Source organism: Haliaeetus albicilla, chromosome 6 (assembly GCF_947461875.1).
Source record: "Haliaeetus albicilla chromosome 6, bHalAlb1.1, whole genome shotgun sequence".
Lineage (NCBI taxonomy): Eukaryota > Metazoa > Chordata > Aves > Accipitriformes > Accipitridae > Haliaeetus > Haliaeetus albicilla.
The window spans coordinates 12,890,373-12,915,548 of NC_091488.1; the positions used below are offsets into that span (position 1 = coordinate 12,890,373).

At 40.6% G+C, this 25,176-nt stretch overlaps 2 protein-coding genes across 6 annotated transcripts in view; both read right to left on the reverse strand.

Moving 5' to 3' along the window:
- Window positions 1-1,554: 1,554 nt before the first annotated feature.
- Window positions 1,555-17,953, reverse strand: FAM3B (FAM3 metabolism regulating signaling molecule B). 5 transcript variants are annotated; one of them, XM_069785083.1, is made up of 8 exons: window positions 17,887-17,953; window positions 8,853-8,996; window positions 7,930-8,053; window positions 7,177-7,235; window positions 4,814-4,864; window positions 3,486-3,573; window positions 2,611-2,743; window positions 1,555-1,686 (listed from the first exon to the last, which is right to left on the reverse strand). In XM_069785083.1, exons 1-8 carry the CDS (start codon window positions 17,951-17,953, stop codon window positions 1,597-1,599), a joined length of 756 nt encoding a protein of 251 aa, XP_069641184.1. In that variant the 3' UTR covers window positions 1,555-1,596. The 5 variants fall into 5 exon arrangements, with proteins under 5 accessions (XP_069641184.1, XP_069641181.1, XP_069641183.1 ...); XM_069785080.1 differs by lacking the exon at window positions 17,887-17,953 and adding an exon at window positions 12,711-12,983; XM_069785082.1 differs by lacking the exon at window positions 17,887-17,953 and adding an exon at window positions 12,302-12,451.
- The window catches only part of BACE2 (beta-secretase 2), a 57,243-nt gene continuing 50,012 nt past the window's right edge, over window positions 17,946-25,176 (reverse strand). Inside the window, exon 9 of the mRNA XM_069785077.1 lies at window positions 17,946-18,072. Within this exon, the coding sequence (XP_069641178.1) occupies window positions 18,044-18,072 (29 nt within the window). The 3' untranslated portion in view covers window positions 17,946-18,043. The remainder of the gene's footprint in view (window positions 18,073-25,176) is intronic.

Below are 25,176 nucleotides of genomic sequence, written 5' to 3' on the forward strand. Positions count from 1 at the left end.
AAAACACCAAAGTGAGACCTACACAACATGTAGGATGAACAAGCAAAAAGAACAGAAGAATGATTTCGATGTGGAAAAATACTGAAACAGCTACTTAATTACTTAATTTGTAACCACCTCATCAGAAGCAAGGTGATAAGGAGCAACCATTGTGAGTCTGCCAAAGTCAAATTGAATCAAACTAATTTAACTGCTTTCTTTGGCAGCATCCCAGAGCTATGGAGCAGTTTGCAAACTGGTAGCAGGAAACGTAGCTTTATGTACTGGTGGGGGATGTGATCCCAGAAAGCTGCTGGGAACACAGCAGTGACTACAAGTAGATAGTGGCAGCTGAGACAACAGTAGAGATTTGAAGCACCACTGAGAGGGATTCAACCAGGCAACACGGAGAGCAAGAGCAGACTGAATCTGGCTGTTGGCAGCCACCCTCTCAGGTCACCACTTCTGATTTTCTCCTGCCCAAAGTCTAGAGTGAGGGACACTTGTAAGTAGCTGCATAGAGTGCTGTGACCTGTTTGGAGCACAGCACGTTAAGAAAGTTGCTGCTAAATGACCATTTTAACATTGAGAAAAATGTAAAGAAAGATTAAAATATACCAGGTAGGTTCAGTCTAGGGATGAGAGAGTTGATAAGGACAGTCTTCAGATATGTAATAGACTGGCATAAAAAGAATGGTGATGAGTTATTCTCTGTATAATTGGCTTGGTCCTTTTAGGTTAATTCAGTATGTTTGGGGAATAACTAGAATAACAGTGAAATGCTACAGGAAGCAACTTAAGCTGTGGAATCTGCCATATGGGAGGCTTCTGAACAACAGCAGGACAAAAACCACTTAAGAAAGGTGCAGACATACTTGATGTGCTTCAGAAAAAGGGAGATTAAATAAATGGCTTTTACAGTTTCCTTACAATCATGCAATTGATTCTACTGTTAGCATGAATAACGCTTAAGCTTGCATGAAGTCACTGCATTTTTTAAAGCTAACCTTACAGGAATTATAAATAATTAAAACAAACCATGTAGATTTGCAGCTTAAATTCGGTAAAATAATTCAAGTAACTTGATCTTTACATGTTAACACTGCTATTCCATGTTGTCAACATCACTAAAACCAGCTCAACAAATGTAACTGCTATTTCCATACTTCTTCTGAAGACAAGTGACATTACTAATAAACTAACACCAAAATAATTCGCTTTATTGCTAGTGATTTTATATTACAATTTAGTCTAAGTTCTGTTTGCATATTAGTCTTTAAAGAGAAAACACATGCTAAAACCAACCAACCAACCAAAACCAAACCCCTAAAATTACTAATGACAATGTATACTCATTTTCAAAAATCCTGGTATTTTATGACTGACTTCCTGAACACTGTAATTCCAAACCAGAGCATTTTATTTCCATTTGTCATCAAAATACCTACATGTTTTCAGATTAGAGTAAAACTTCACAGAGGAAAGAAAGGTTAAAAACTGTGCATATGACTTATTTTACAATTAGCATTCAGATGCTTATTGGGTTCTGGAGGCAATTTACTAGAGTCACAGATATAAAAATATAGAATCATCTTTATTAGTGAGGTATGCATTTGTTCAGATCAGGTTTCTTGGGATACAGCCTTCTATTTGAATTTCAGCTGGCCAGCCATCATATCTGTTCTTCTTCTTGTCAGAATGGTTTATCTGTTTTAACAAAAAAAAAAAAAAAAAAAAAAAAAATCAACAGTTCGTTCTTCATTTACAAACTATTTTGTCAAATCAAATCTCACACAACAGAAGGGGGTAATGGGGTAGGACTGGGAAGCTAAGGAGCATGTTGCACATCTTGCTCGATGTAACAGGTGAACATTACACCAGCTTCTCTCTTACACAGAGTGCTTTATTTATTTCCCAGATGGCTGTCATACATATACTAAATTGTATGAGCAGAAGCTCTGTAATGTGAAGAAAATTGCAACAATATTCTGGGAAAAAAATCTATGGAAATTTCACATGCCTTTGGAGGAGTCAGTATCATCAAGGGAACTGACCTTTGTATTGGGTTTTCTCATTTCTGCCTGCCTCTGTCATACAGATGAGCACTACTGGGCTTATGGAAACCAAATACAACAAGGTCACAGATGCAAACAGAAATCTGATATAAAAAATGGTATCTTTAGTCCTCCTGAAGCCTGAGGGCAAGTTATTCAGAAAAGTTTTGTGATGCAAGCATTGCTGTACTTCCACAGCCAATTTTACACAGCCCAATTTTCATATAGAAACAGTCTTTATTTTTAGGAAGTCCTTGGAATTTGTCCTTCCAGAAGAAAACATAAGTCTCTGTACAGCATGTCAGGTTGGACACTTCAAAACTGAGACTCTCTAGAATTGCTGGTCACTTCTGAAATTTATCTACAGATGATTTAGCGCTAGTGTGGTAGAAGTCAGTACTGTACATGTACATGCCCCAGATCCAAAGCAAAGAATGATGATACATTAGAGAACTTGCTTTGTGCGACTGAGGCTTACTGAACAGCCTACAGTTATTATAGCCACATACAAAATCTGCACCTGAAGGTTATATCTGATACACAGCCAAATATAAAGTGAAAAAAAAATGAACCTGACCTTTTCTTTTTGGATGTTATCTGGCAGCTTGAAGCCTTTGGCAGCTATAAAAGCCCAGCTTGATCTGAACTTTATATTCTGTATTTCTTTACTTCCCAGCTCTTCTACTAATTTTTTTGCGTCATTTTTTAACCTAGGAAAATGTAGTGAAAGAAAGTGTTAAAAGTTCAGGATGTGAAAAATGCTGAAAAAGAACACAGCTGATTCATGCTTTATTGTAGTAAGTCAGCAGAAGCAAAAATGAGAAGTTTAAAAAATCCTGAGAGCTGTCTTAGTAGCATGCCATTAAACTCACAGAGCAAAATTCTTTTTCTTCCTCCTCTCTACATTCCTGATGTTAATCCAACCTGTTTGTAACAGCACAGCAGAAAGAAAAATGTATCTCAAATACTATTTGATAGTTCAACCCTTCTTAAATAAGGACAAGGGCATCAAATGTTTATCAACTGCATGATTAAGTCTTTCCCTGTATAATTACCATATCATGAATGCAGCTAAAAAACCCCTAAGATTCGAAAGCACTTGAAGAATCAGGTTAAGATGTAAGAAGGAATGCAAACTAGATACATTATAACTGGAGGTGTGGATCCCTTCTTAATAGAAGGTTGTGACCCAGAGGTAACAGCAGTGCCCTTTATGAGGACGACCGGTGCTTTTAAACAAATACAACACTATCTATCCCTCTTTGGAAGCATCAACATACATGATATGGGCAAGCACTGAATGGACACGGAACCAAAACCTTTTAGGCAGGAAAAGAGAGAACAACCCTGACTATAGAGTGAAATTTACCATTCCTTTACACCATTATGCAATAGTGATTTTCAAGCTATTCTTTGCTCTGTTCCTCAGCCTGTCATGAATAACCTGCTTACCGGGTGCTTCCATCATCATGAGTCACCATCAAAAGGAGGGACCCTTCTGGTGCATTTCTAATGAAAGTCATCATCTCTCCTGAGTGGTCTGTTGAATCAATTACAAAACTGATTATGCATTACACACATATCACAGTCCACCTACTTTCAACTTCTTTTCACTTTTTGGTCTTGTCTATTCAAAATGAGACCTAATGAGGCAGTTTTTCTGTTTACAGGCAGCAGAAAGCTGCTAGCTCTCACTGAAGGCTCGGAGAGCATGGATTGATCTGCATTTCCCAGTAGTAAACAAAGATACTTCTGAACTTCTACAAAAGCCATTTACGCCCAGGATAAGTATATAGATGGTTTCTTAAGTTTACCTCACATAATATTATACATGCAAGCAAAGCATGGAATCGCCTAGAAGTCATTGCTATTCTGTGAGCTTCCATGCTAATACTACCATGGAATATTACCACGCTAACTGTGGAGCTGAGTTACACACCCCAGTGTCCACCCACTTTCATTAAGGAGCAGCCTATTTGCAGCACTAAGCTATTTATTGGTTTTGCAATTGCTAAACATACACAAGACACTTGTTTTCCATACAAAAAAATGTAACAGGCACCCTGAAGACATTATAGTCTACATACCATATATAAAATTGTAGCCTCATGATTAGTCCCAATTTGACTTCTGTTCATGCACATAAGGTCACAAACATTCCTAACTGGTCAGATAATCAGCTTCCAGTGCCTCATAGCATTCTGTTTCTCCTTACTAATAGGTAAGGAAACTGTTATCATTCAAAGTTTGGAAAACATGTTAAAAGCTATTCTTAAATAGCTTAAATATTCTTAAAATCATCTTTCTAGCTACATGGAAGGATGTTAAGAAACAGACTAACATATTTCCTATGATGATTTTACAACTAAAATAGAAGAAAATCTGCCAGGAAAAGGAATTTTGCTGAGTGAAGTATTTGGACGTGGTACCTGGTTAAGTGCTACTCCTACCAGACTGAAATAATGGACACACACAAAAAAAAGACAATTAAAAAATTGCAATTTTAAGAATTAAAAAAAAAAGGGGGGGGGGGGGTGAAACAATTTAAAAAAAAGGCAATGAACTATCTCAACCGACAGGAGAAATTCAGCTTTTCAGGCAAAATTTGTCTTCAGATCTGCCCAGAGCATATTTTATGAAGACAACGGCTGTTTGCTTCTAGCTTATTCCCATTGATATTACAATCATAGTCATTTGAAAGAACAGGATAATTATACAAATAAAAGTCCTTTCTTAATGCTGAAACACTAACAAAAGCTCTATTGCACTCTTTTCCCTACCTCCTTCCCACATGTCAAAAAATTTTGCCGATGTAACTTTTCCTGTTTTATCTGTAATTAAAAAAAAAAGTTGTGTAAATATGAGCAAAAATTATTAAATGCAATCAGCTTATACAGTGTTTTCAGCTAAAGCTAGGCATCTCTGATTTTGTGTATTATTGGGCTTCTGAGTTTTCTTTTGTTTAAGTTTTTAAATTGGAAGGAATATGGAGTAACATAAGTTTAAGATTTGGGGAGAATATTTTGTTTCATGTAGTCTCTGAATCATCAAATGTGACTAAACCATTTTTATTGCTTTTTATTTTAAGGAAGGAGTTCAGTTTACTGTGTGCTTCCATGGTTTTAGATCTATAAATACTATACTAGGTCACAACCATAAACAGGAAAATTGGTTAAGCCTAAGACTATCTGAATGAGCTTAATACTATTCTTTGCAGTTTCAGGTGTGCAAGTTTTCATACCATTTGAATCTCAATGGAGAGAAACTCAACACTCATCATTACCATATCAGAAATTGGGCATGCAAACAATTAGTCATTCCAAAACATTTTGGTCAATATTAATAATTAATTATGCTGCTTTAGATGGCTATCTTTGTTTAAACAAGACATGTACAATTGGAAATACTTTCCAAATTTCTAAATCCACGCCAACTGAGTTAATTGATTTTCATTATCCAAGACCCATATCCCTGCTACATGAGAGGGTCTTTTCCATTTAGTGTGTCAGCTCATTTCTAGTGAGAAGAACCAGCAGTTCCTGATTCATTTCTGGCTTATATATCCATATATGGTAAAATCATGAAGGCAAATTCTTCTGAACACTGGATTTTAAATGGCAGGTTTATCACACTGATGAGGGTAAAAGGTGGCAAAAATCTGTCAGTGGTAAAACAGCATACTGGAGCTGGGCTTCTGAGCAGAGGTCGCAAAAAAATGGAAAAGGCTGTAGTGAGGACTGCAGAAATCCACAAAATTCTTTTTCTCTCCCTCTGTGTTGTTAGCTTAGGCTTAATAGTTCTGTCTTCCTTCTCACAAAAGACCATATTCATTCAGAGAAGAAAGTTATTATGGAATAAAATACAAGTTTGATACCATAGGAAACTTACTGAGCACAGTCATCAGCTTGACTGATCTAATTAGAAGACATGTAGAAAATATATCTCACTACAAATTCGTTCAAGATAAAGGGCAGATTTACCTGCAGATGGAGATGAAAGTGTAGCTAAAACAACTATGTATGATGAAGGAAATGGCTGTTTAAAAATGTGTAAAAGTTGATATATCACTTCTTTTTCCTCACTAATGTCAGATGCAAAGACAATGCTAGTTCCCTACTCGTATTTGCTATAGCCTTGCTTATGCACTCAGGATGACTATTTGCCCTCTTACTCTACAGCTTTATGCTGAAAACTCATTTTTAACTGTTTACCTATTATAACCAGTAAAGTTTTTATGACTCCTTATCAGAAAAAAAAGCGCAGTAGTTAACTGGGGAAAAAAAAATGGAACAGGTTCTTGTCAATGGTAATTTAAGCCTGTGACTTCAATAAAATCATGCAAGTTTAGACAACGTCAAGATCTTGCTTAGCAATACTGAGACAGAAAAACTGGAACATGTTTTGTGATCAAAGTCAACTTGACTGTGCATCTGAACTCCCTTTCTTTCCCTCCTCCAACACATTTAGGCATTCATTTCTCTCATGATCCATTATTGAATACACTGCACTTCATCACCATTCCCATTCATCTAAATTAAAACGGTGCCTCCAGATCTGGAATAAACTGCACCTTCTGCTTTCCAATAGCTCCTACTATAAGCAAAGACATATAACGGCAGCTTAATATTAATCAAGCTTTGAGTTTGTCTTTCTGTCCACTGACCCCAAGTCTGCAAATGGAATTAGTACTTTGGTTGTACCTCGGGGCAGCACTGCAATTCTCAGTTACCGCTTGCCCCTTATCAGTGGAGCAGTAGGTATCTTCTGTCAAGGACTGAATCTGAAAGTTGCGTCTTACTGCTGGAGGTCGTGGATATTTTTGCTATGTTACATAAGAAGCAGTTCATTTATCTAATAAAATACACATATATGGCTTCTATGTACACATTTTCTATTTTCTTATACTGATTATGAACACGTTTCTTTTGTTTATCCAGAAGACTATTTCACTCAAACACAGATTTGTTTTTCTTCCATTTAACATGAATCAAGTTTGCAATTTTTTCCTTTCCCTTTCTTTCCATATTAGCTAGTAAAAAAACCCAAACCCAAAACAAACAAAAAAAACCCCAATACCCCCAAAACCTTTGTAAATTATTGCAGTACAAAAGTATGTCTCTCTAACAATTTTTCTCTTACTTACAATTCACAATAGCAATGTTTATACCTCTTCCAACGCTACCCTTCTCTTCACTTATAAGCCTGGAATCAAAATAAATACAGTATCAGCAGAATGCATTCATCCAGAAGCTCTGATCCAAAGTTATATTTACCAATGTTAAGTCACTTTCTGATGTTCATATTTTCTTCAGTTACTTAATTCAAGATTTTGTAGTAAACAAGAGCTATGCTTAAAAATCTTGCAGAATTTATCAGTTTCCTTCAATGATACACAATGAGTCTTTCAACATGAGCAAGATCAAGAAAGTACTTCATACAAGGGCTGCCAGAAAGATAAACCTCAACATAAAATGCAGTTTTGTGGCTGTATTCTGTGTGGACTATATCTACACAAAAGATCATTGCAAGGTTTTGAAGTCACTCTACCTGTCCAGTTTGAAAAGCCATGAAAGAACCTGACTTTCAGAAGGTGCTGACCATTCAACATACTGTAAACTAGCTATCCTGCACCATGAAAATTAAAAATCATACTTGAAACTAACAGTTGAATGCAGCTTATGTATAGAAGCAAAGAAAATAAACCGAGATTAGGTATTTAAAAAAACAAAGGAGGGGCAGGAGAGAGTTAAATATTGTCAGATATATTGCGAAGTTTATCACCAGAATAGAAGCCCCCTGCTAGGAGCTTACTTGCTGCTACTGAACCAAAACAGTGAAACACCCTTCTTCACACTACAAAGCACTTGCTTAGATTTGAAGTTAGACTGGTACTTACAGCTCATCCTCAAAACAAATTTTAGCCATCTTTACTTTGCCACCACCACTAAGAATCCGATAGGCATAATTCCCAGGTGAGCAGGGAGACCAGTGATCACACTTCTGCCTTTTTGGGACTGGGGCTACAACAACAAAGAAGAGAAAATGTTTTCTTGGCTGCTGCATAAACAATTTCTACATGGAAAGCATCACTAAATGTCAACATGTTAAGCTCAAACATATACGCACAGAAGCCAATCCTGCCAGTTTTCCAGTATCATGGCAACATTATCACAGATTTGCCTGGGCTTTAAGTTATCATTGACTTTCAAACAGCTGCTGGGATCGAGAGCAAGCCTATCTAGGGAAAATGCCCCATATACTATGATCTGATTTGAAACTACAGTAATTATTTTGTGCTATTTCATATAACAGGAAACAAGGGCTAGAGGGATGAAGGATTCGTACCAATAGGTTGAAGTTAATGGCTATCATTCTCATTTTAAGCCTTTTTCACATGATAATATAGGCATAGAATGACAAAAATGTACACGTTAAGCCCCCCAGTCAGATTAGAGGAAAGAAATAATGAGAATTTAATCACAAAGTTTGGTTAGTGATTCAACAGTTTACCATAACTGTAAAATACGTGTGATAGAACCAAAGCTGCAGCTTTGTGCTTACATGCGACCAAACAAGGTTTTCTTACATTACTATTCAATTAATTATATTTGCATACTGGCAAATATAGGCTGACATTGTGTTTCTTCAAAGATAGCGTCTAAGAAATAGTTCAGACTTGCACTAATTAACTTCACACAGCCAGCTTCATTCTTACAATAGCACACACCAAATCATTTATCAGCTAACAAGCCATTTGTCATTTAGCATGTAAATATACAACTTTAAATATAGTATAAGAAAAAAAATGCAACTACACACCCCTCAACATTGGTTTCTTTCCAATGTCTTGAAGATTAGCAATAGATCTTGTTATTGCCTCTTTGGGTACAAGAGCAGCGACTAAGTATCCCAAGTACCAAGCAGCCAACCACATCAACAGGAGCCCTGAAAATTTCACAAGATCTGCCAAAGGAAAAAAAAAAAAAGAAGAAAGAAAACCACAGAGACATAAAGATGTTTTCATAGCAACAGACAAAATATTGTATTTTCTCTGGCACTGCTACACAAACTGGCTATTTTATTTCTTATGTACTGTCTTAAACACAGCCTTCAGAGACGTGCCAATAGAGCATTTGTTGCATTCCCATCTCTGACAACCCCTTGCGTTTCTAAAACTTGATCTTCAGGCAGAAAACTCCCCACAAGACTCCCCTCAATCCACACACATAATACTCAAAGAAACATGAAGTTCAACTTAATCCTAGTAGGATTTTGACTCTGAAATGTAAGTACCAGGTACTACACATGACTATACAGGTGGTATGCAGTTACTATTGATTTTCTGCGATAGGCAGACGCTACAGGAATGGTTTAAAACACTGACCATACAGAGACCTCCCTCCATCCACCCTTTTGACATGCTGGGTAAAAATAACTGAAGAAGGCCCAAATAATCTCATTCACACAATGAGCTCTGACTGCATTCAAACATGACTAGAGTGACTGTTTCACCTCCTCTCAGCTGTACCACAGTTTCCATGGACTGTATTAGCAGTGCATCTACACACTACAAAAACAACAGGATTCACAATTTTCCTGACTATGAAGAAATAATAATAAAACGCATATTGGATATCTCCTCTTCCTCATCATCAGAAAGGCTAACATGCACTCCTGATCTAGAAGAAATGTGCCACCTAATTCATGATGTTGAACAAGGAAATATCACACTGCAATAGTGAAACACTGATGTTTTGATGTCAGAAGATACTTCCTGATCTGTAAAGAAACATGTCCTTGAACATAATCATCCTTTAAAGTGAAAAAGGAAAATTTTTAGTTTCATAGTCCTGAAAATCAAGTTCAACAGAACCAATGTCCAAAAACATCCAGTATGTTCACTTTGCCAACCTGCTAGAAAATATTGCCTATTACCTAGTCTAAATCTTCCTTATAACTGTTTACACTCAAGAAGACATTTGTTTGCTTCCTGGAACTGCCTTTTATAAATATTAAGATTTCTGCCCTACCCCTTCTCTAGAATAAGGCCAAATTGTTCACTTGTTCTCCTCAAGTCCTGTTTTGCAGGTCCTACTGCCCTCCCATGAATTCTGCCCAATTGCTCTGCATCTTTTACTGCAGAACGGACACACCAGTCCAACACACCCATTTGGGAGGCTCTACTGGTTATTCATACCAAAATGAAGTTTGACTTTTTTTCAAAAGAGTAGACTTTATTGACTCAGGTTCCGTTTATAATCCACCATAAAGACCAGATCTTTTTCCTGCAAAGATTTTACCTCTCTAGCTACTCGCTATCCTGTATTTGTGCACGTGGTTATTCCTGCATTCTACCTAGCTTTAAAAATAAAAAGCCTAACAAAACACGACAGAAAAAGCAGACTGGTAAAGCTAACACTGAACAGTACCGTCACCTAAACTCCCCATTCTTTATAATAGCAACAGAAGTAGCAAGAGGCCCTCTCTGACCCAGTCATCCTTCACAAATGAAGCACAGCCGTACTCCCGTCCTTGAACCTCAGTGAGGAAGAATGCAGATCTTTATGAACACTGAAGGTTCTTCTGTAAATAAACCCAGTTTCTCATTTCCTGCATCAGAAAAAAAGGGGGGGGGGGGGAAGAGAGGACAGTAAACCCTTTTAAGATACTGATCTGAGCTCTTAAAATGTTCAGTGTTATTGTATTTAGGAATCATAAGTGTGTGCACTTGTGTGACTAAGGAAGATACTGTGAGAAACTTACCATATTTTCATCAAAGGATTAAAACAGTAATATAATGAATCTTCAGAGATATAACAAATTTCCTAATTATTGCCTCAGTCTAGGAGAAAACTGTCTCACTCTACCACTAGTAGTGGTGCAAATCTGCACTAAAATAATACTAAAAAGTACTCCAACATTTCATTCATACAGTGAATGTGAAGAGACAAAGTTCATGTCCACAAAGAAGGAAGCTGCAAAAACCAAGCAGAATGAAACTTACTCACTTTTTCTCTTTTTGAATATTAAAAAAAAAATCAGATTTATAGACAAAATTTATTTAATTTGTAAAGGAGACCAAGTCACAAGTTTCAAAGACAAAACCCAGAAGGAATTAAGTGAAAACTTATTTAAAGATTCCAGTGATTTTTTTTTCTCGGGGGTGTGGGGTGCCTTGTAAAGATCTATGAGACTGTCAGTCAGGTTTTGTTTTGCTTTTTCTGTTGTTGGCTTAGCAGGTTTATCTTTACAGTGATTTTGCACTGTTTTTCGTCAAAACTATGGAGCAACTCTGTTGCAAAACAGGTTCAACAGCACAGCATTTTACCTAAGTAGAAGAGAAAGTACAGAATGTCTAACTTCTGTTATTATATTCTGTATTTTATTTAAACCACAAGCTCCTTAAACATTTCTAAAATACCCATTTTAAGGTTTAAGGAATACATTTACAAACTCTCCTGCACAGTTTGTACTTAGTTCTCAAAACTGTCACAAAATACTTTCACTGTCAAGCAACTTCTGGTTTTGCTTTCTTGGATTCTGCCAAGGCTGCATTGATGCTATCTGCTGGGTCCACCTGGATCTCTTAGATTTACTGAGGTTACACATCCTGCACACGTAGACTCTTATTTTGAGTACTGCATAGACATGCATAAAACCTGCACAATAGCAGCTAAGCCATAAGCTCAGACAAACTTAGGATAGTTAAGAAAGCTTGAGATTTGCTATCCACAGCAGTTAGGAGTTATAAAACGCAAGGTCCGGTCTACATTCACGAAAGCCAGACCTCGCTTCTGCTGATTTTAGAGGTTGTGCGGCTCCTTGGCTCCGCGCCGAGGAGCGGCAAGGGGACATCGTGCTGCCGAGGCGCTTGCTGTGCTCAGACAGGTGGCACGAACCTCCCTCGCTCTGTTTCTGCCACGGAGAGGTACTGGGGCAGAGATCCTCGGCAATACTCAGGGAGCCAAACAGGTAAGAGGGCAGAGAGGAGCAGGGACGAAGAACTGCGCGGACGGTCTGGATGGCGGTGTGGCAGGCAGGGCGCGGCAGGCAGGGCGCGACAGACAGCAAGGCAGAAGGAAAAGACGACGATTAGCAGTCCCACCCCACAGCAGCTCCCAATTTCCTTTCTGCCTCGGGTGCTCACTTGCCCCTTGCCGGCAACTAAAGCACTAAATGTAAGCACTATATATATATATATATTTTTTTTTTTGTGCTTAGCCGACTTAAAACCCCCATGCTGCCACACCTCGCCAATACACACCTACCCGTACGCAGCAGGACTTTAACGGGGGACACACACACACACCAAACCCATTTACGACTCGACCTTACATTATTCCAAACTAAAAAAGCTGGGCGTCGACCCGTTTTCAGGTGTTGGCCAGGGGCCCAGCGGCGAGGCCCGGCACAGGCCCCTCCGCCCCGGACCGGGGGCTCGGCCCCCGCTCGCCTCCGCGGACGCCGTCGGGACCAGCCCTGCCGCCTCTTCCCCGCGGCGAGAGGGGCCTCGGATCGCCCCCGGGCCGGCCGGGGAGCGGCTCCGGGCCACCCGCCTGAGGAGGGCGCAAGGCGGGAGCCAGGCCCCGGCTAGCCTCGCCGGGAGCACCCGCGCCCTCCGCGCCGTCCTCCTCACCCGGCGGGACGGGCCCCGGCCGCCGCGGGAGCGCTACTCACGTTGCCGATTCAGCCACATTGTTCAGGACGGGGGCGAGCTGCCCGCCCTTCCTCCTCCTCCTCCTCCTCCTCGTCGTCCCTCTCCCCCACCGCGTCCTGCAGCCACCGGGACGGCGCGGGAAGGGGAACAGCCACCTGCCCGCGCCTCACCGCCCCGGCGCGGCACGGCGCGGCACGGCAGCCCCGCACCCCGCTGTCCTGGGCGGGCGATTTCCTCTGACGGGAAGGGCCGCCGGGGGAGGCAGCGGCGGCTGCTACCACCCCGGGGGGCGAGGCTCTGCCGCCGCCATTGCGCGGGGAGCCGCGGGGCACCTCAGGGGAGCGGCGCTGGGGTCGGGGGACGGCCGGGGAGGCACGACGGCCCCCTTCGACTTCCCGGCCGCTTTGCCGTTTGCTGGTGTCGGGGGGAAACTGGGCAGCAGCCCGGCCTGCCGTTATCTCCTTGGCAAAGGCGGTTGAGGGAAGGGCCTGGCGCTTGTAACGGCCGCGGGGGCGCTGGAGGAGGAGAGGGCATGCGGGGTGAGGGGAGGGAAGGGAGGGTTCATCCGCCAAACTGAGCCCCCAAGGCGGTACAGTAGCAGACGCCACCCAAAAACTCAAACGTAAGCGGTCGTGCTAACAGTTGTTTTCCCCAGAAAGAAACCAACTGGCCGGCAGGATCAAAAGGAAGGCTCTCGTGCCATCCGGCAGCCCCTTCGAAAAGCTGTTTTCCCCCAGATCTCAAAATGAACCAGTTATTTTTAAGTCTGCTGAACCCAACCCAGAAAGCAAGCAAGCAAGCAAGGGCTTTTTGCTGGCGATGGCCAGGGTCTGCCCGCTGTTTTAGCTTTTGAGGCCACGGGCCAGGTCCCCGCTGGAGCCCCCTCGTCCTTCTTCCACCCGCCGCCACAGCACCGGGGTGACACGAGTCCTGCCACGGACACTGGCCCAGCAGGCCGAGCCCTTGCTTCATCTTTTCTTGCGGTGGCCCCCGCCAGTGCCGCAAGCAAAGCGTCGTGCACCCTCGTCTGGATGTTTCCTTCCCCGTGGTGGGCTATCTTGGTCAGTCCTCGGTTCCCATCACCCCACCAGAAAACCGCTTCTCTCCCGCTCCCCAGCCTCCCAGGCCAGATGTAAGGAGCGTGAAACTACATGCTGCTGGCAGCGCGTGTTTTCTAGTCTGCGGCCGGTAATGTGAGATAAAGGCATTGCCCGTCAGGACCCCACACATCATGGGCTTGCTTTTCTGGTTTTAAAACTTCCAGTTTCCAGCCTGCTATGGTTGATAGGTGTTTGCAGGCCCGCGTGGGCACTGAGCCCTGCCAGCACCAGTCAGCCCTGACCCTGACCGAAGGAAATTACAGCTCACATCAAGGACAACTTCTAAGGACTGAAGTAGGCATTCAAACAAGTTTAGGAAACTGAGCTGAACACCCCCAAGTTGGGCAAAACTCAAACAAGGAAGCTAGTGATTTCATATTGAAAATTGCTCAAACTGCACTGGGAATCAGCGTTTGCCCTTAAAACTCTCTGATTTAGTTTCCCTTAAGCTTCTTCGCTCCCTCTGCCTCTAAGGATGCACAGAAATTATGTTTAGTTCAGCAAACATGAATAAAATCCTGCAGGAGGGCACATACAGGACCACAGCCAGACCGGGGCTTTTGCCTTCTTCCCAGGACACCCATGAAAGCTATAAATGTTTCCAGTCCCTGGAGAAGAGGCATTTCTTGTCCTCACCTGCGAGTGGGATATTATAGTATCCTATAAATTGGAGGTAAAACCTGAGGGAATATTGCTGCTCATTATTTTCACATGTACCGGAGCTTGCAAATGAAAAGCAACATCCAATAAAACCTAGGTGTGCAAATAATTAAAGCAGTAGCACAGGACAAATAAGAAATGAAAAGCATAGGACAGAAAGGAGAAGGAGTTATGAGTGGGCAAGAGAATGTTAAGGACAACACTGGTCTGGGTTACTTTTTCAAATATGCAATTATTTCTGCAGGAACTGTTATCCTGCAAGATGGCACATCAGAAAATGATGTCTCTTCTAATAAATGATTGAAACTATTGAAGAGTGCATATCTAGCCTTTAAAGTAAAAATAATGTGTCTTTAAACCTCAAATGCTACAGTTCATGGTAGCCAAATGAAAAATTCTGCTACTTTTATTAAAGCAAGGAAAATTAACTAGCACTCAGGATAATTTAATTTTGAAATAAATTTATTGTATGGGCATTGGTGGGTCACAGACTCCATGAATAAAAATTTTAAGCCCCTAGGAGCTTTGTCACCACCTCAACACCTTACTGTGAAAAAACTCCATCATTAGCAATCACTGTCCATTGGATAACTGCCAGTTTGCCTGCTTTTACCCACAAGGAAAATGTAGCAGGTTACTTCATTTTCATTACTGCTTAAACTACATTGAACTACACCCAGGCATTTGCTACAAAACCAGGCAACACTGTAATTGGTTTGCTTGCCTGCCAAAGCCCAGGGATCCAGTGGTCTCTAGCTGAGGGGATTTTAAATACCAACGGACTAGGAAACTTTAAAATGTTTTACTTCAGGTGTCTCAGTTTTGTGTCTGCAAAAAACCCACCATACTGTTCTGTCTTTAGTAATTAATCAAAGATGGGGGGATGCAGAACACTTTTGAAGTATCATTTCAGTTCTTATTCTGTAACCATTCATTCTGTAATTTGAAAGCTTAGAGAAAAACTTTCAAAACAATCTTCACTCTTGATGCTTGTGGGGCTGTAAGACCCTTTGGTGATAAGCAGCATAGGAAATCTACTCAGGAAACAAATGACTCTTGCAGGCACTAAATGGAACAGGTGAATGTATGTACACAATGCTTATGTGTTTTTCTTGTCTTATGATCACAAAAGCCACAGTCCCTAGGGAAAGTTTATGGGCATTTGCTAACACTGTAAAATTACGCCAGAGAAAGTTTCTGCTTGCCCTTTGAGCTGCTGTACCTTCAGAGGTATTTTCTGCATCTGTCCCACTTGGCTAACAAATTAGCAAAAGTGTCATTCCAGTCCTCATAGCTATTTAATTTACATGTTTTCTGCTCATCCACAAATGGCCAACAATGTATTTTTAATCCTGCTAGGATCAATTAAAAGAATTTAATGACTTAAAATGGATGCAGAGTTTGTAAGGCAGAGAAAGAATATTGTACCAAATCTTTGCTTGTAGAGGTCACAAGGACTTCAAGGGCTACTAGAAAAAGTAGACCACCTACCTAAAATATGCAACTGATGTTTAAGTTAACTAATTTTACCTAAGACTTGGGACAGATAAGAACATACACATAGACAATAGGGGTGGCAATGTGGAAGAGCAGTTCTTCAAGCTGCCATAACTCAGCCATGGTTCACCGTGTGCTTGTGCCTATAATTCAGGTGGAACCTCAGCATCCTGAATTGTGGTAGCATGAAAAGTAATGTGGAGAAATAGGGATTTAAATGTATATTTTAATAAAATTACTTTTTTTTTCTAGTATATTGTATTGGCTTTGTGTGGCAAGGTTTTGGTAGCGGGGGGGGGGGGCTGTTTACAGGGGTGGCTTCTGTGAGAAGCTGCTGGAAGCTTCCCCTGTGTCCGACAGAGCCAGTGCCAGCCGGCTCCAAGACGGACCTGTCGCCGGCCAAGGCCGAGCCCATCAGTGATAGTGGTAATGCCTCTGGAATAACATATTTAAGAAGGAAAAAAAAGTTGCTGGGACAGACAGAAACGGCAGCCGGAGAGAGGAGTGAGAACATGTAAAAGAAACAGCCCTGCAGACCCCCAGGTCAGTGCAGAAGGAGGGGGAGGAGGTGCTCCAGGCGCCGGAGCAGAGATTCCCCTGCAGCCCGTGGGGAAGACCATGGTGAGGCAGGCTGTCCCCCTGCAGCCCAGGGAGGTCCACGGTGGAGCAGGTGGGTTCCCGAAGGAGGCTGTGACCCTGTGGGAAGCCCGCGCTGGAGCAGGCTCCTGGCAGGACTTGCGGATCTGTGGAGAGAGGAGCCCACGGAGCAGGTTTTCTGGCAGGACTTGTGACTCTGTGGGGGACCCATGCTGGAGCAGAGTGCTCCTGAAGGACTGCAGCCCATGGAAGGGACCCATGCTAGAGCAGTTCGTCAAGAATTGCAGCCTATGGGAAGGACCCACATTGGAGAAGATCATGGAGGACTGTCTCCCGTGGGAGGGACCCCACACTGGAGCAGGGGAAGAGTGTGATGAGACCTCCCCCTGAGGAGGATGAAGCGGCAGAAAATAATGTGTGATGAACTGACCGTAACCCCCACTCCCCGTCCCCCTGTGCCGCTGGGGGGATAAGTGGAGAATCCAGGAGTGAAGTTGTGCTTGGGAAGAAGGGAGGGGTGGAGGTAAGGTGTTCTGAGATTTGGTCACCCATGAGCCCTTTGTTATATTTTCTCTCCCCTGTCCAGCTGAGGTGGGGGGGAGTGATAGAACAGCTTTGGTGGGCACCTGGTGTCCAGCCAGGGTCAACCCACCACATATACCTTGAATGTCTTTGTGAAACCCAGGAGCAAATACTTAGAACAAGATGACGGCTTTTAGATACTTCTTTTGTGGATATATTGAAATCTTAACACTTTCCCCCCAGATATGCAAAAATGGATCGTATAACAAAAAGCAAAAAGCAAGCACTGATTACTTTCAGATGATAACCTAGAAAACCTGTAAAGCTAGTGAGTCTAGCTCCCAGGATGTTGCTGGCCTGTTAAACAAGGCAAAGGTGGGGCATATTTGTTTGTTTTTCTCATGCTTTGTTAATCCAGAGATACACAAGGAAAAGACATTCAATTGCACTTCATCCAGACAGATGTCAACCGGCAAATTTTCCTCAGTATTAGCAGCAACAGCTTAATACATTATCGGCCCAAATCTCGTCATCTTTAATACATAGCGGCCCAAACTTTTCAGAAGAGGAAGGCAAGGGTATAGAGAAGTGCAAAATGAGAGGGAGAGGAAAATCCTTCTATTTAATGCTGCATACTTGGATATAGCTTTGCACAATCCTACAGGATCTCTGTTGTCTGTTTTCTTGAAATGCTGCTGTCAGCATGGTCATTAGGCCTACAGGTCCCTATTAGCACAGACCCTGTGCAATCCCACATTGTCTACAGCCATGTCTGGTTGTAAACAATTCTGTAAACCCACTCAGTCAAGCAGAGATTTACCGCAGGGAGCTGGATTGGCAAGGTCCCTGCTATCAGCAATCCCAAAGCACTTGTAGCTTGATGACATCTGGTGGTATGTCCTGGAGCTCTTCCCTGATCCATTCTGCCAACACCAGGTTTCTCAACAGGGACCCAGGCTGGTGCCACTGCGATGGTCTCAGGTCACCTGAAGGTGATGCTGGAGTTCTAAAAGAGCAAAAAACCACAGTAAATTGACTTTTGAAGCCCAATCCCCACGCATAGTGAGAGAGATGGATTTCTTTTAGACCTGCCTCCTAGAGAGGGGGAAAAGAGAAAAAAAGTATCACCTTACCTGTGGGCCAGGATGGCAACAGACATGGGTAGTGACAGTGGGTCAATATTTCAGGACAGTGTGGGGGAAAAAGGTGGGTGTAGAAAGGGAATATATGTGCAAACCAGAAGACTGTAAAAATACATCAGCAGTTAAAAATCAGTATAAAACACCAGCCAAGAGAGTGTTCAAGGTGTACAACAATAAAAAAAATCTCATACAGTAAGAATATGGAAAGCTGAAGTTAATGTTAGGCTTACAATTGAAAAAAAACCAAAGGAAAAGTAAATAGTGTTCTTACACATAGTACTTCAGAAAAGCGCTGGGTGCATGAAAAGAAAGAAGTTGAAGAATCACAATATCTTGTTTATTCATAAAAAGTAGTTTTATCTAGCTAAAAACTATAAAAATCCAATATGTTAATATTTGTATATACACTGGCAACATAGATTCTTGTAGTCTTTACAACAACTTGTATTTCTTAGGAAATGCTATTGAATTTCCTAGAAAAAAAAAAGATGAGTCAAGGTATAGGCAGATATTACTTGTGAGCCTCTAGAATGAAAAAAAAAACCATCCTGAACCATTTATTTTTAAAAACAGTTTGTTTTGGTGCAGAAAGGGAAGAATAGTTAATGTTTAAATAGCCATCAGAATTACATGTTGTCCTGAAAAATTACATTGAACACTTGAATTGTAAACCTTCACATATTTGTCTACACTGCACTGTAGTTATCAAAAAAAGTCATATTCTTGCAATAAATTCTTACTTTTGTGTTTCATACACAAACTTAAAAGGTGTTTTGTCTAGATAGGCCAGCTTTAATGGGGAAAGATGAGCAAGAGAAGTGTGAATGAACAGACAGTTTTACAGTTTTGGATTCAATAAGCCTGAAGCACAGAGGGTGCTCTGACGATGATGGCAATTTCCAAAGCATAAGAGAAGTTTAAACACAAGAAAAAACCTGAAAACTTGCATAGTACCCCTGTGAGCAGAGCTGTGTAATAATAAGTAGGCTTCACTGAATATCAGGACAGTAATAAGCAAAACCAGCCAGCTTTCCAAACTGTGAAATAAAAACGCCATGTTAAACAGTTGGTGCTAATCTGTCTTGCTTGACCAATCCCGTAAGTTTATCAACATGCATAATACACCATGCTACCTTTAAAGATAAAACCTGAGGACTTAAAATAACGGCCTTTTAAAAAAAGGCTTTTAGGGGGAGGGAAGAGGGATATTACCAAATGATCAGGAGACCCCAAGCTAAGGACCTTTTTAGGTAGGATATTTAAAAAAGAAAAATTGAAAGTACTTTTAATAGAATTCAAGCAAGACAACAGAAATTGCTGTGAAAGGGCTCAAAACTCTCCCATTTGAAAAACAAACCATGTGCGCCACCTCCCGGGGTACAAACCACAGAGCACAGTACCCACTCCGCGCTCTCCCCAGGTAAGAAACCAACACTCCCAGGGTGGCTGGCTGGCTTAGGGACAGGTACTTTCAATTTGTATGCCTTCTTGATTTATAGTCTAGGGCAGCAGACAGCAACAGTCCAAAATATTACTGTAATCCATTCCAGATGATCAGAAGCTTCATCTTCTCAAGTTAATGTTTTCTGTGCCCAATTCCTGTCCAATACTGAAATGAACTGATGAAAAGTTGAAGCAAGGAGATCTCAGTTATTTAGGCATAAGCAGGAAAAATCACCTTGGAGCTAAACTTGCCTGCCTCCCCCCATCCCTGCAAGGTTCAGATGAGATTTAAAGCAGTTCTGCTTCCTTTTCAGAGCTAAAGCCAGAAGTTAGAATTGAAAGTCACAAAGTACTAGGAAGAATTTGGATGGATATAATTTATCGGCTTTGAAGTTAATCTTAACAGGATTTAAAAAGACACACAGAATAGGTTGAAAGACTTAATCATTTATTTTAAGCAGCATAAAATTTGATTTTTTACATACTGTTTATCTGAAAATGGCAAGACCTGAAAGTACAAAGTATAAATTTTTGGAAAATTCAGTAATGAGGCTTGACAGTAAGTAAGTGGGATAGACATCCTAACATCACCTGAAGACGGAATTAAAAAGACTATACCCCTTTTTTCAAAGTTTTGATCCCATTTTCCTTTCGGTCAATGTTAAAAACTGTCTATTAAAAAAAAAAAAAAATCAGGTGAAGAAATGCCTGTACAAGATGGAATCATTTCCTTAAAGGTGAAATCCTTTCCACGCTTCCTAAATAACTATCAAGTAACAGCTGATGTAGTGTTAAAATCTTAAAAGATTTCTGCATCTCCATACAAAATTTTCAATAAAAAATGTGAACTGCCTGTTTCAGATAAATCTTATTTAAACACTCAACCTTGTACAGTTTATGCACACACATAGTATTGGCTAGCAAAGCAATTTTTTCCAGGACATATTGCAGTAATCCATGCCTTGGTGCTATCAAGAAATTGTCAGTTGTCTTTTCAGTACCACTTCAACATGACTTTCTTGAGTCCATTTTTTCCACCCAGAATTTTCCAAGGGACAGCTATATTGCAAAGATGGCCATTTACACATTCAGCTATACAATTCCTCTCTAACAACACAGGAATAAACATACCCTTCGCAGATTTGACAAAGCTCTGTGAAAATTCCCTCTTTAAAGAGGGATGTGATGAGAAGATGGTTACAAACAATGTAGTTTATTCAAGTATTTTGCCTAAGTACACATCGCTGCAAAATCAGAGCGGGCCGAGTTGCTCAACTGAAAAAAGCAGAAGTGTCTCAGTCAGCAAAAAGACCCAACAGACAGTAATGGTCCACTACAGCTGGCGGTAGGACAAAAAAATGGCAAGGCCTTCAAGGAAGGGGCTGTCATCTGCTTAAGGAATGGCACTAACCCTCACAGCTCCTTGTGGTCCTCCTCTCCACCCCTCTATTTCATAAGGACAGAGAAAAAGGAGAATGTACAGGACCAGTGAGGAAGACCAAGCAGTTAAGTATTTATTTCCAAGTGGGAAGTGAAAGAGGTCTAGGAAACGTAGTAAAATGCACAAAGGAGTTCTTTGCACACAGACAAATTCAGGGACCACTGACGCAGATGAAGTTTTGGCTCTATTTCTCCTAATACTAATGCAAGTATTTTCAACCTAGAGTTAATTTCTAAAGCCTTACAAACTACTTTAAGACAGGTCTGTGAATGGTCACCGAGAAAAACCTATCTTTTGTTAGAAGGCTGAATTTCAGATATAGAGGTCTTCAGCTTTTAGGAACTATTTTTTGGGGGGAGAATAAGGGGGCCAGAAGACAATGAGAAAAATCAGAAGATTTACAGCCAGTGAGTTAGTAGGACAGCAGCTATACTAAAATACATTGATTTTAAGTGATTATCATCAGTTAAAAAAAAAAGAACACTTATTAAGGGCTAATTCCTTTTAAATGCTGAAAATTACCTTCTGCATTTTACTTTTTGGCTAGCTGAAAAGAAATTCTGTATGTGCCTTCGTAGTCTAATCTAAAATTCCCAGTATTTCAAAAACTACCAGACTACAAAGATCCAGCGAAAGCCTAGATACAATGAAAAGGGGGAAAAAAAAAGCAAACGCAAAACATTCTTATATTACTACTGTACAATCAGTGATGTCAACAGGTTTTAAAATAATCTGTTTTGTTGCTTACAAACAGACTTGCTAGGGGTGAGACATATCACTATGAGCTTTGTTATATGGGGCGGGGAATATTCAGTAACTGGCCAATGATTCTATTTAAAGATGATCGTGCCCCTTATTCACCTGTGAGTGGATGATTCCCAGTAGCAGCAACAGGCACCTTAGAGTACACTGGCTTTCAAAACATTCAGACAAGTGAACCCGTACCAAAGAAGCCAGGTTAACTAATGATGTTACACTTACAGCAGCTTGTCAGCAACTGCGGTTGCTATCCTGTTCTGCTCTAGCAAGGAGCCTCAGCCTTGATTTCGAAGCCTCGTAGAAGACTCAATTATTTAGCATCTCCACATTTCACACCACCAGCCAGCTGCAGCTCACCATAGCCCCTCTGTCAGTTAGTGCAAGTCATAGCAGTGGCTTTTGCGGTACGGATCCATCTCATCCAGGGGTTCGGCTGAAGCCAACAGTTATATTTCAGATAATGTTCCTGAGGAGCCATTACCAGGACTCTGGATTACTCACAAGCCTGGCCTAACATCTAATTAGGCCCCAGAAGCCAGAAAATCTGACTGGCTCAGAAGATTGCTCTTATCCCATTACCAATCTCTTTTCACTTCTCTGAACAGCAGCAAGAACTTCATCAGCCAGAAATGAACAATTTATCAATCAGAGCGTCAAGTTCGACAGGAACTAATGTCTTGGTAAATTGTACAGACCTTTCTTAAAAGGATCAATCCGTTATGCTCTTAAAATTTTTAATGAAGTGAAGTTAAGGGTAGTTTACTTATTTCTCTTTCCATAATTTCCTTTACTTTCACCTCCATAGGTCATTGTACCAGCCCCCCTCATTACTCAGCTCATATTACTACTTATATATGTGAGGCTCATGTCTGAGATCAGGTTATGACAACTAACCAACCTAGTTGTTGGAAACGTCTACAGAAATCAAAGCAGCTTTCAGTAGCACAATCATTCTGGAATATCAGAAAATTTAAGGACCACTCTCTCTCTGAAAACATGCTGTGTTAAGCAAGTCTCATAAACCTTTTCATATTTAAAAGGAAAAGGTTAGTATACAAATGGCTCATCCTTCAGTGAAACATAGCCAGTTGATACACAGCAAGTAACTGGGTAGAATACCCATAAGTTGACTTTAGCTGATGAAGAGTTGATGGTTGTTAAGCAACCGATATGTTAACAAGAGATACCAAAACTGATAGCTCTGTGATTACCACTAGTAAACCCGCACAGCATCAAAACTGCGAACTGGAATGGTACACTGCCTTGATATATTGCATTTAGGTTGATCCAACATACAAATCCCAAATACAAGCTCTTTCACCTTAAAACCAGAACAATCCCCTCTACCTAACTTCTGTTACAGAACCTGAATAAAAGGCTTATTAAAATTCTTCACCTATTTTCTTCAGTGTTTAAATTGAGCCAAAAAGCCCATGATATTATTTCTAAAACTTGTGAAGGCAGTGGGATAGAACTAACATATTCCCATGCCTGAACTCAGGTTTAACTACTTGAGCTGAAATCACACATCTTCAAATCCCTAATGATTGCACTGATAGCATCAATTATCTAAAAGGCCGCATCCAATGAAACATGGCTTTCTGACATTTTCATGGTACATGATACTACATTCACATTAGAACGCTGGTTCTGCAAGAAATATCGATATGTGTAGGAATGCTTTGCAGTGCTGTGATTTGGAGCATCCTGTCTTCCATAATAAATAGAAAATATTTTCCAGCACTGTCTTTACTCAAAGCTTTGTTTTTTTCACCCTTTTTTTAAGCTATGGTTAATCTTATCTCTGAAGTTAGTTAACAAGAGCATAAAATACCTCACAGCACTCTCCTTTAAAAAAAAAAAAAAAAAAAAAAAGGCAGGGAAAGACATCACCAGTAAGACACACTTGGTTACACTGTAGTCTGTCACCGTATTTCATCTTTCATAGAAAAATGCTCAAGAGCATTATTTTTCTTAATGTGCTGTAGGCTAAAAATGAACCCTCAAGGGTTTCTATTGCTCTTCTCGTTGCCAGAGCAACAAAGCAATACTCACCTGAATATCTGCCAGTGTAAGTATCAATTTACAAGCTGAGATGAAGTTTGTGCTGCTAGCAGATGTCGCTAACAGCATTTTTACAATAAGCCAAATTTTAGTGGCAAAGGATGCCACGAAAACTCAAGAATATATTACTATTTCATTTGTGCTACTTGATTATTGCTCCTATAATTCAAGTGTTTCTATTAAAATGTCTTGACCAACGACATTCAAAGTGAAAGGGTAAACCTGAAAGGCTTTTATATGAAATCTAGCGCACTAAAAGACTTCATTAAGCAACTCAGAAGAAATCTCACTTGTCATTACAAAGCATACTAGGAAACTTTCCCAATAAATTCCTTCCTAAAACTCTTTGTGGTAAGGAGATAGGAGAGGCTGGGGAGAGGGAAGCAGCTAAGAAACATTTTAAGAGCGTACAAGCATTATTACTTTCTGAATTGGAAAAAGGGCTCATTGTTTACCACTGTATCAATCCAAACATTCACACTGTGTTTCTGTTTGAAACAGGTGACAGAAGCATTACTTATATTACCATACTGTAGAATAAGGAATACAACTCTGAAATTATTTGTTCTGTGTAAAACAAAACCCAGGAGGATGATATGGAACCAAATCCCAGAATTGGAAACATCACTAACTTTTCAGAGCAAAGTATATTGCTTTAAGAAAAACTCAAGGGAACTACTTCTTGTTATAACGTGTACTAAAAATTCTAATTATAAGACATTAAGAAAGAGATGTATGGATAATAGAATATGGAGAAAACACCTAAGCTCTATAGTTTCTTACATTCTTTATAATTCACCATTTTCCTCCTCTTAAAAACTAAGAGGCAGAGGAAGAAGGAGGCAAACTCAAAATTTCCTCCTATTTCCAACTCCTAATTCCAAGAGAAATAATTTTCAGACGTTGGATCACAACACCAATTATTTTACTCTATTCAGCCAAGTAATCTGAAAGTGCAAGAGTTAAAAAGGAAAGAAAACCACAGGCACTTCCAGTTATGAAGTGAAATACACAAGTTAGTTTAAAAAAACCCCAACAGTGCTTTATTTTCACACACATTACGTGCACCTCTGTAAAAGCACCATTCCTGAAAAAGAGAAATCTTTGCTTATTCCATGCAGAGTCAAATGCAGAGGCAGTGTGAATCAGAAAGCTATATGAAGGGATTATAGGCAGAAAATTTTCTAGGCAAGGGATTGGGAGATTCAGAGCTAAGCTTCCTTTTTTTTCTCCTTGTTTCCCACACAGGCATGCAAACCGT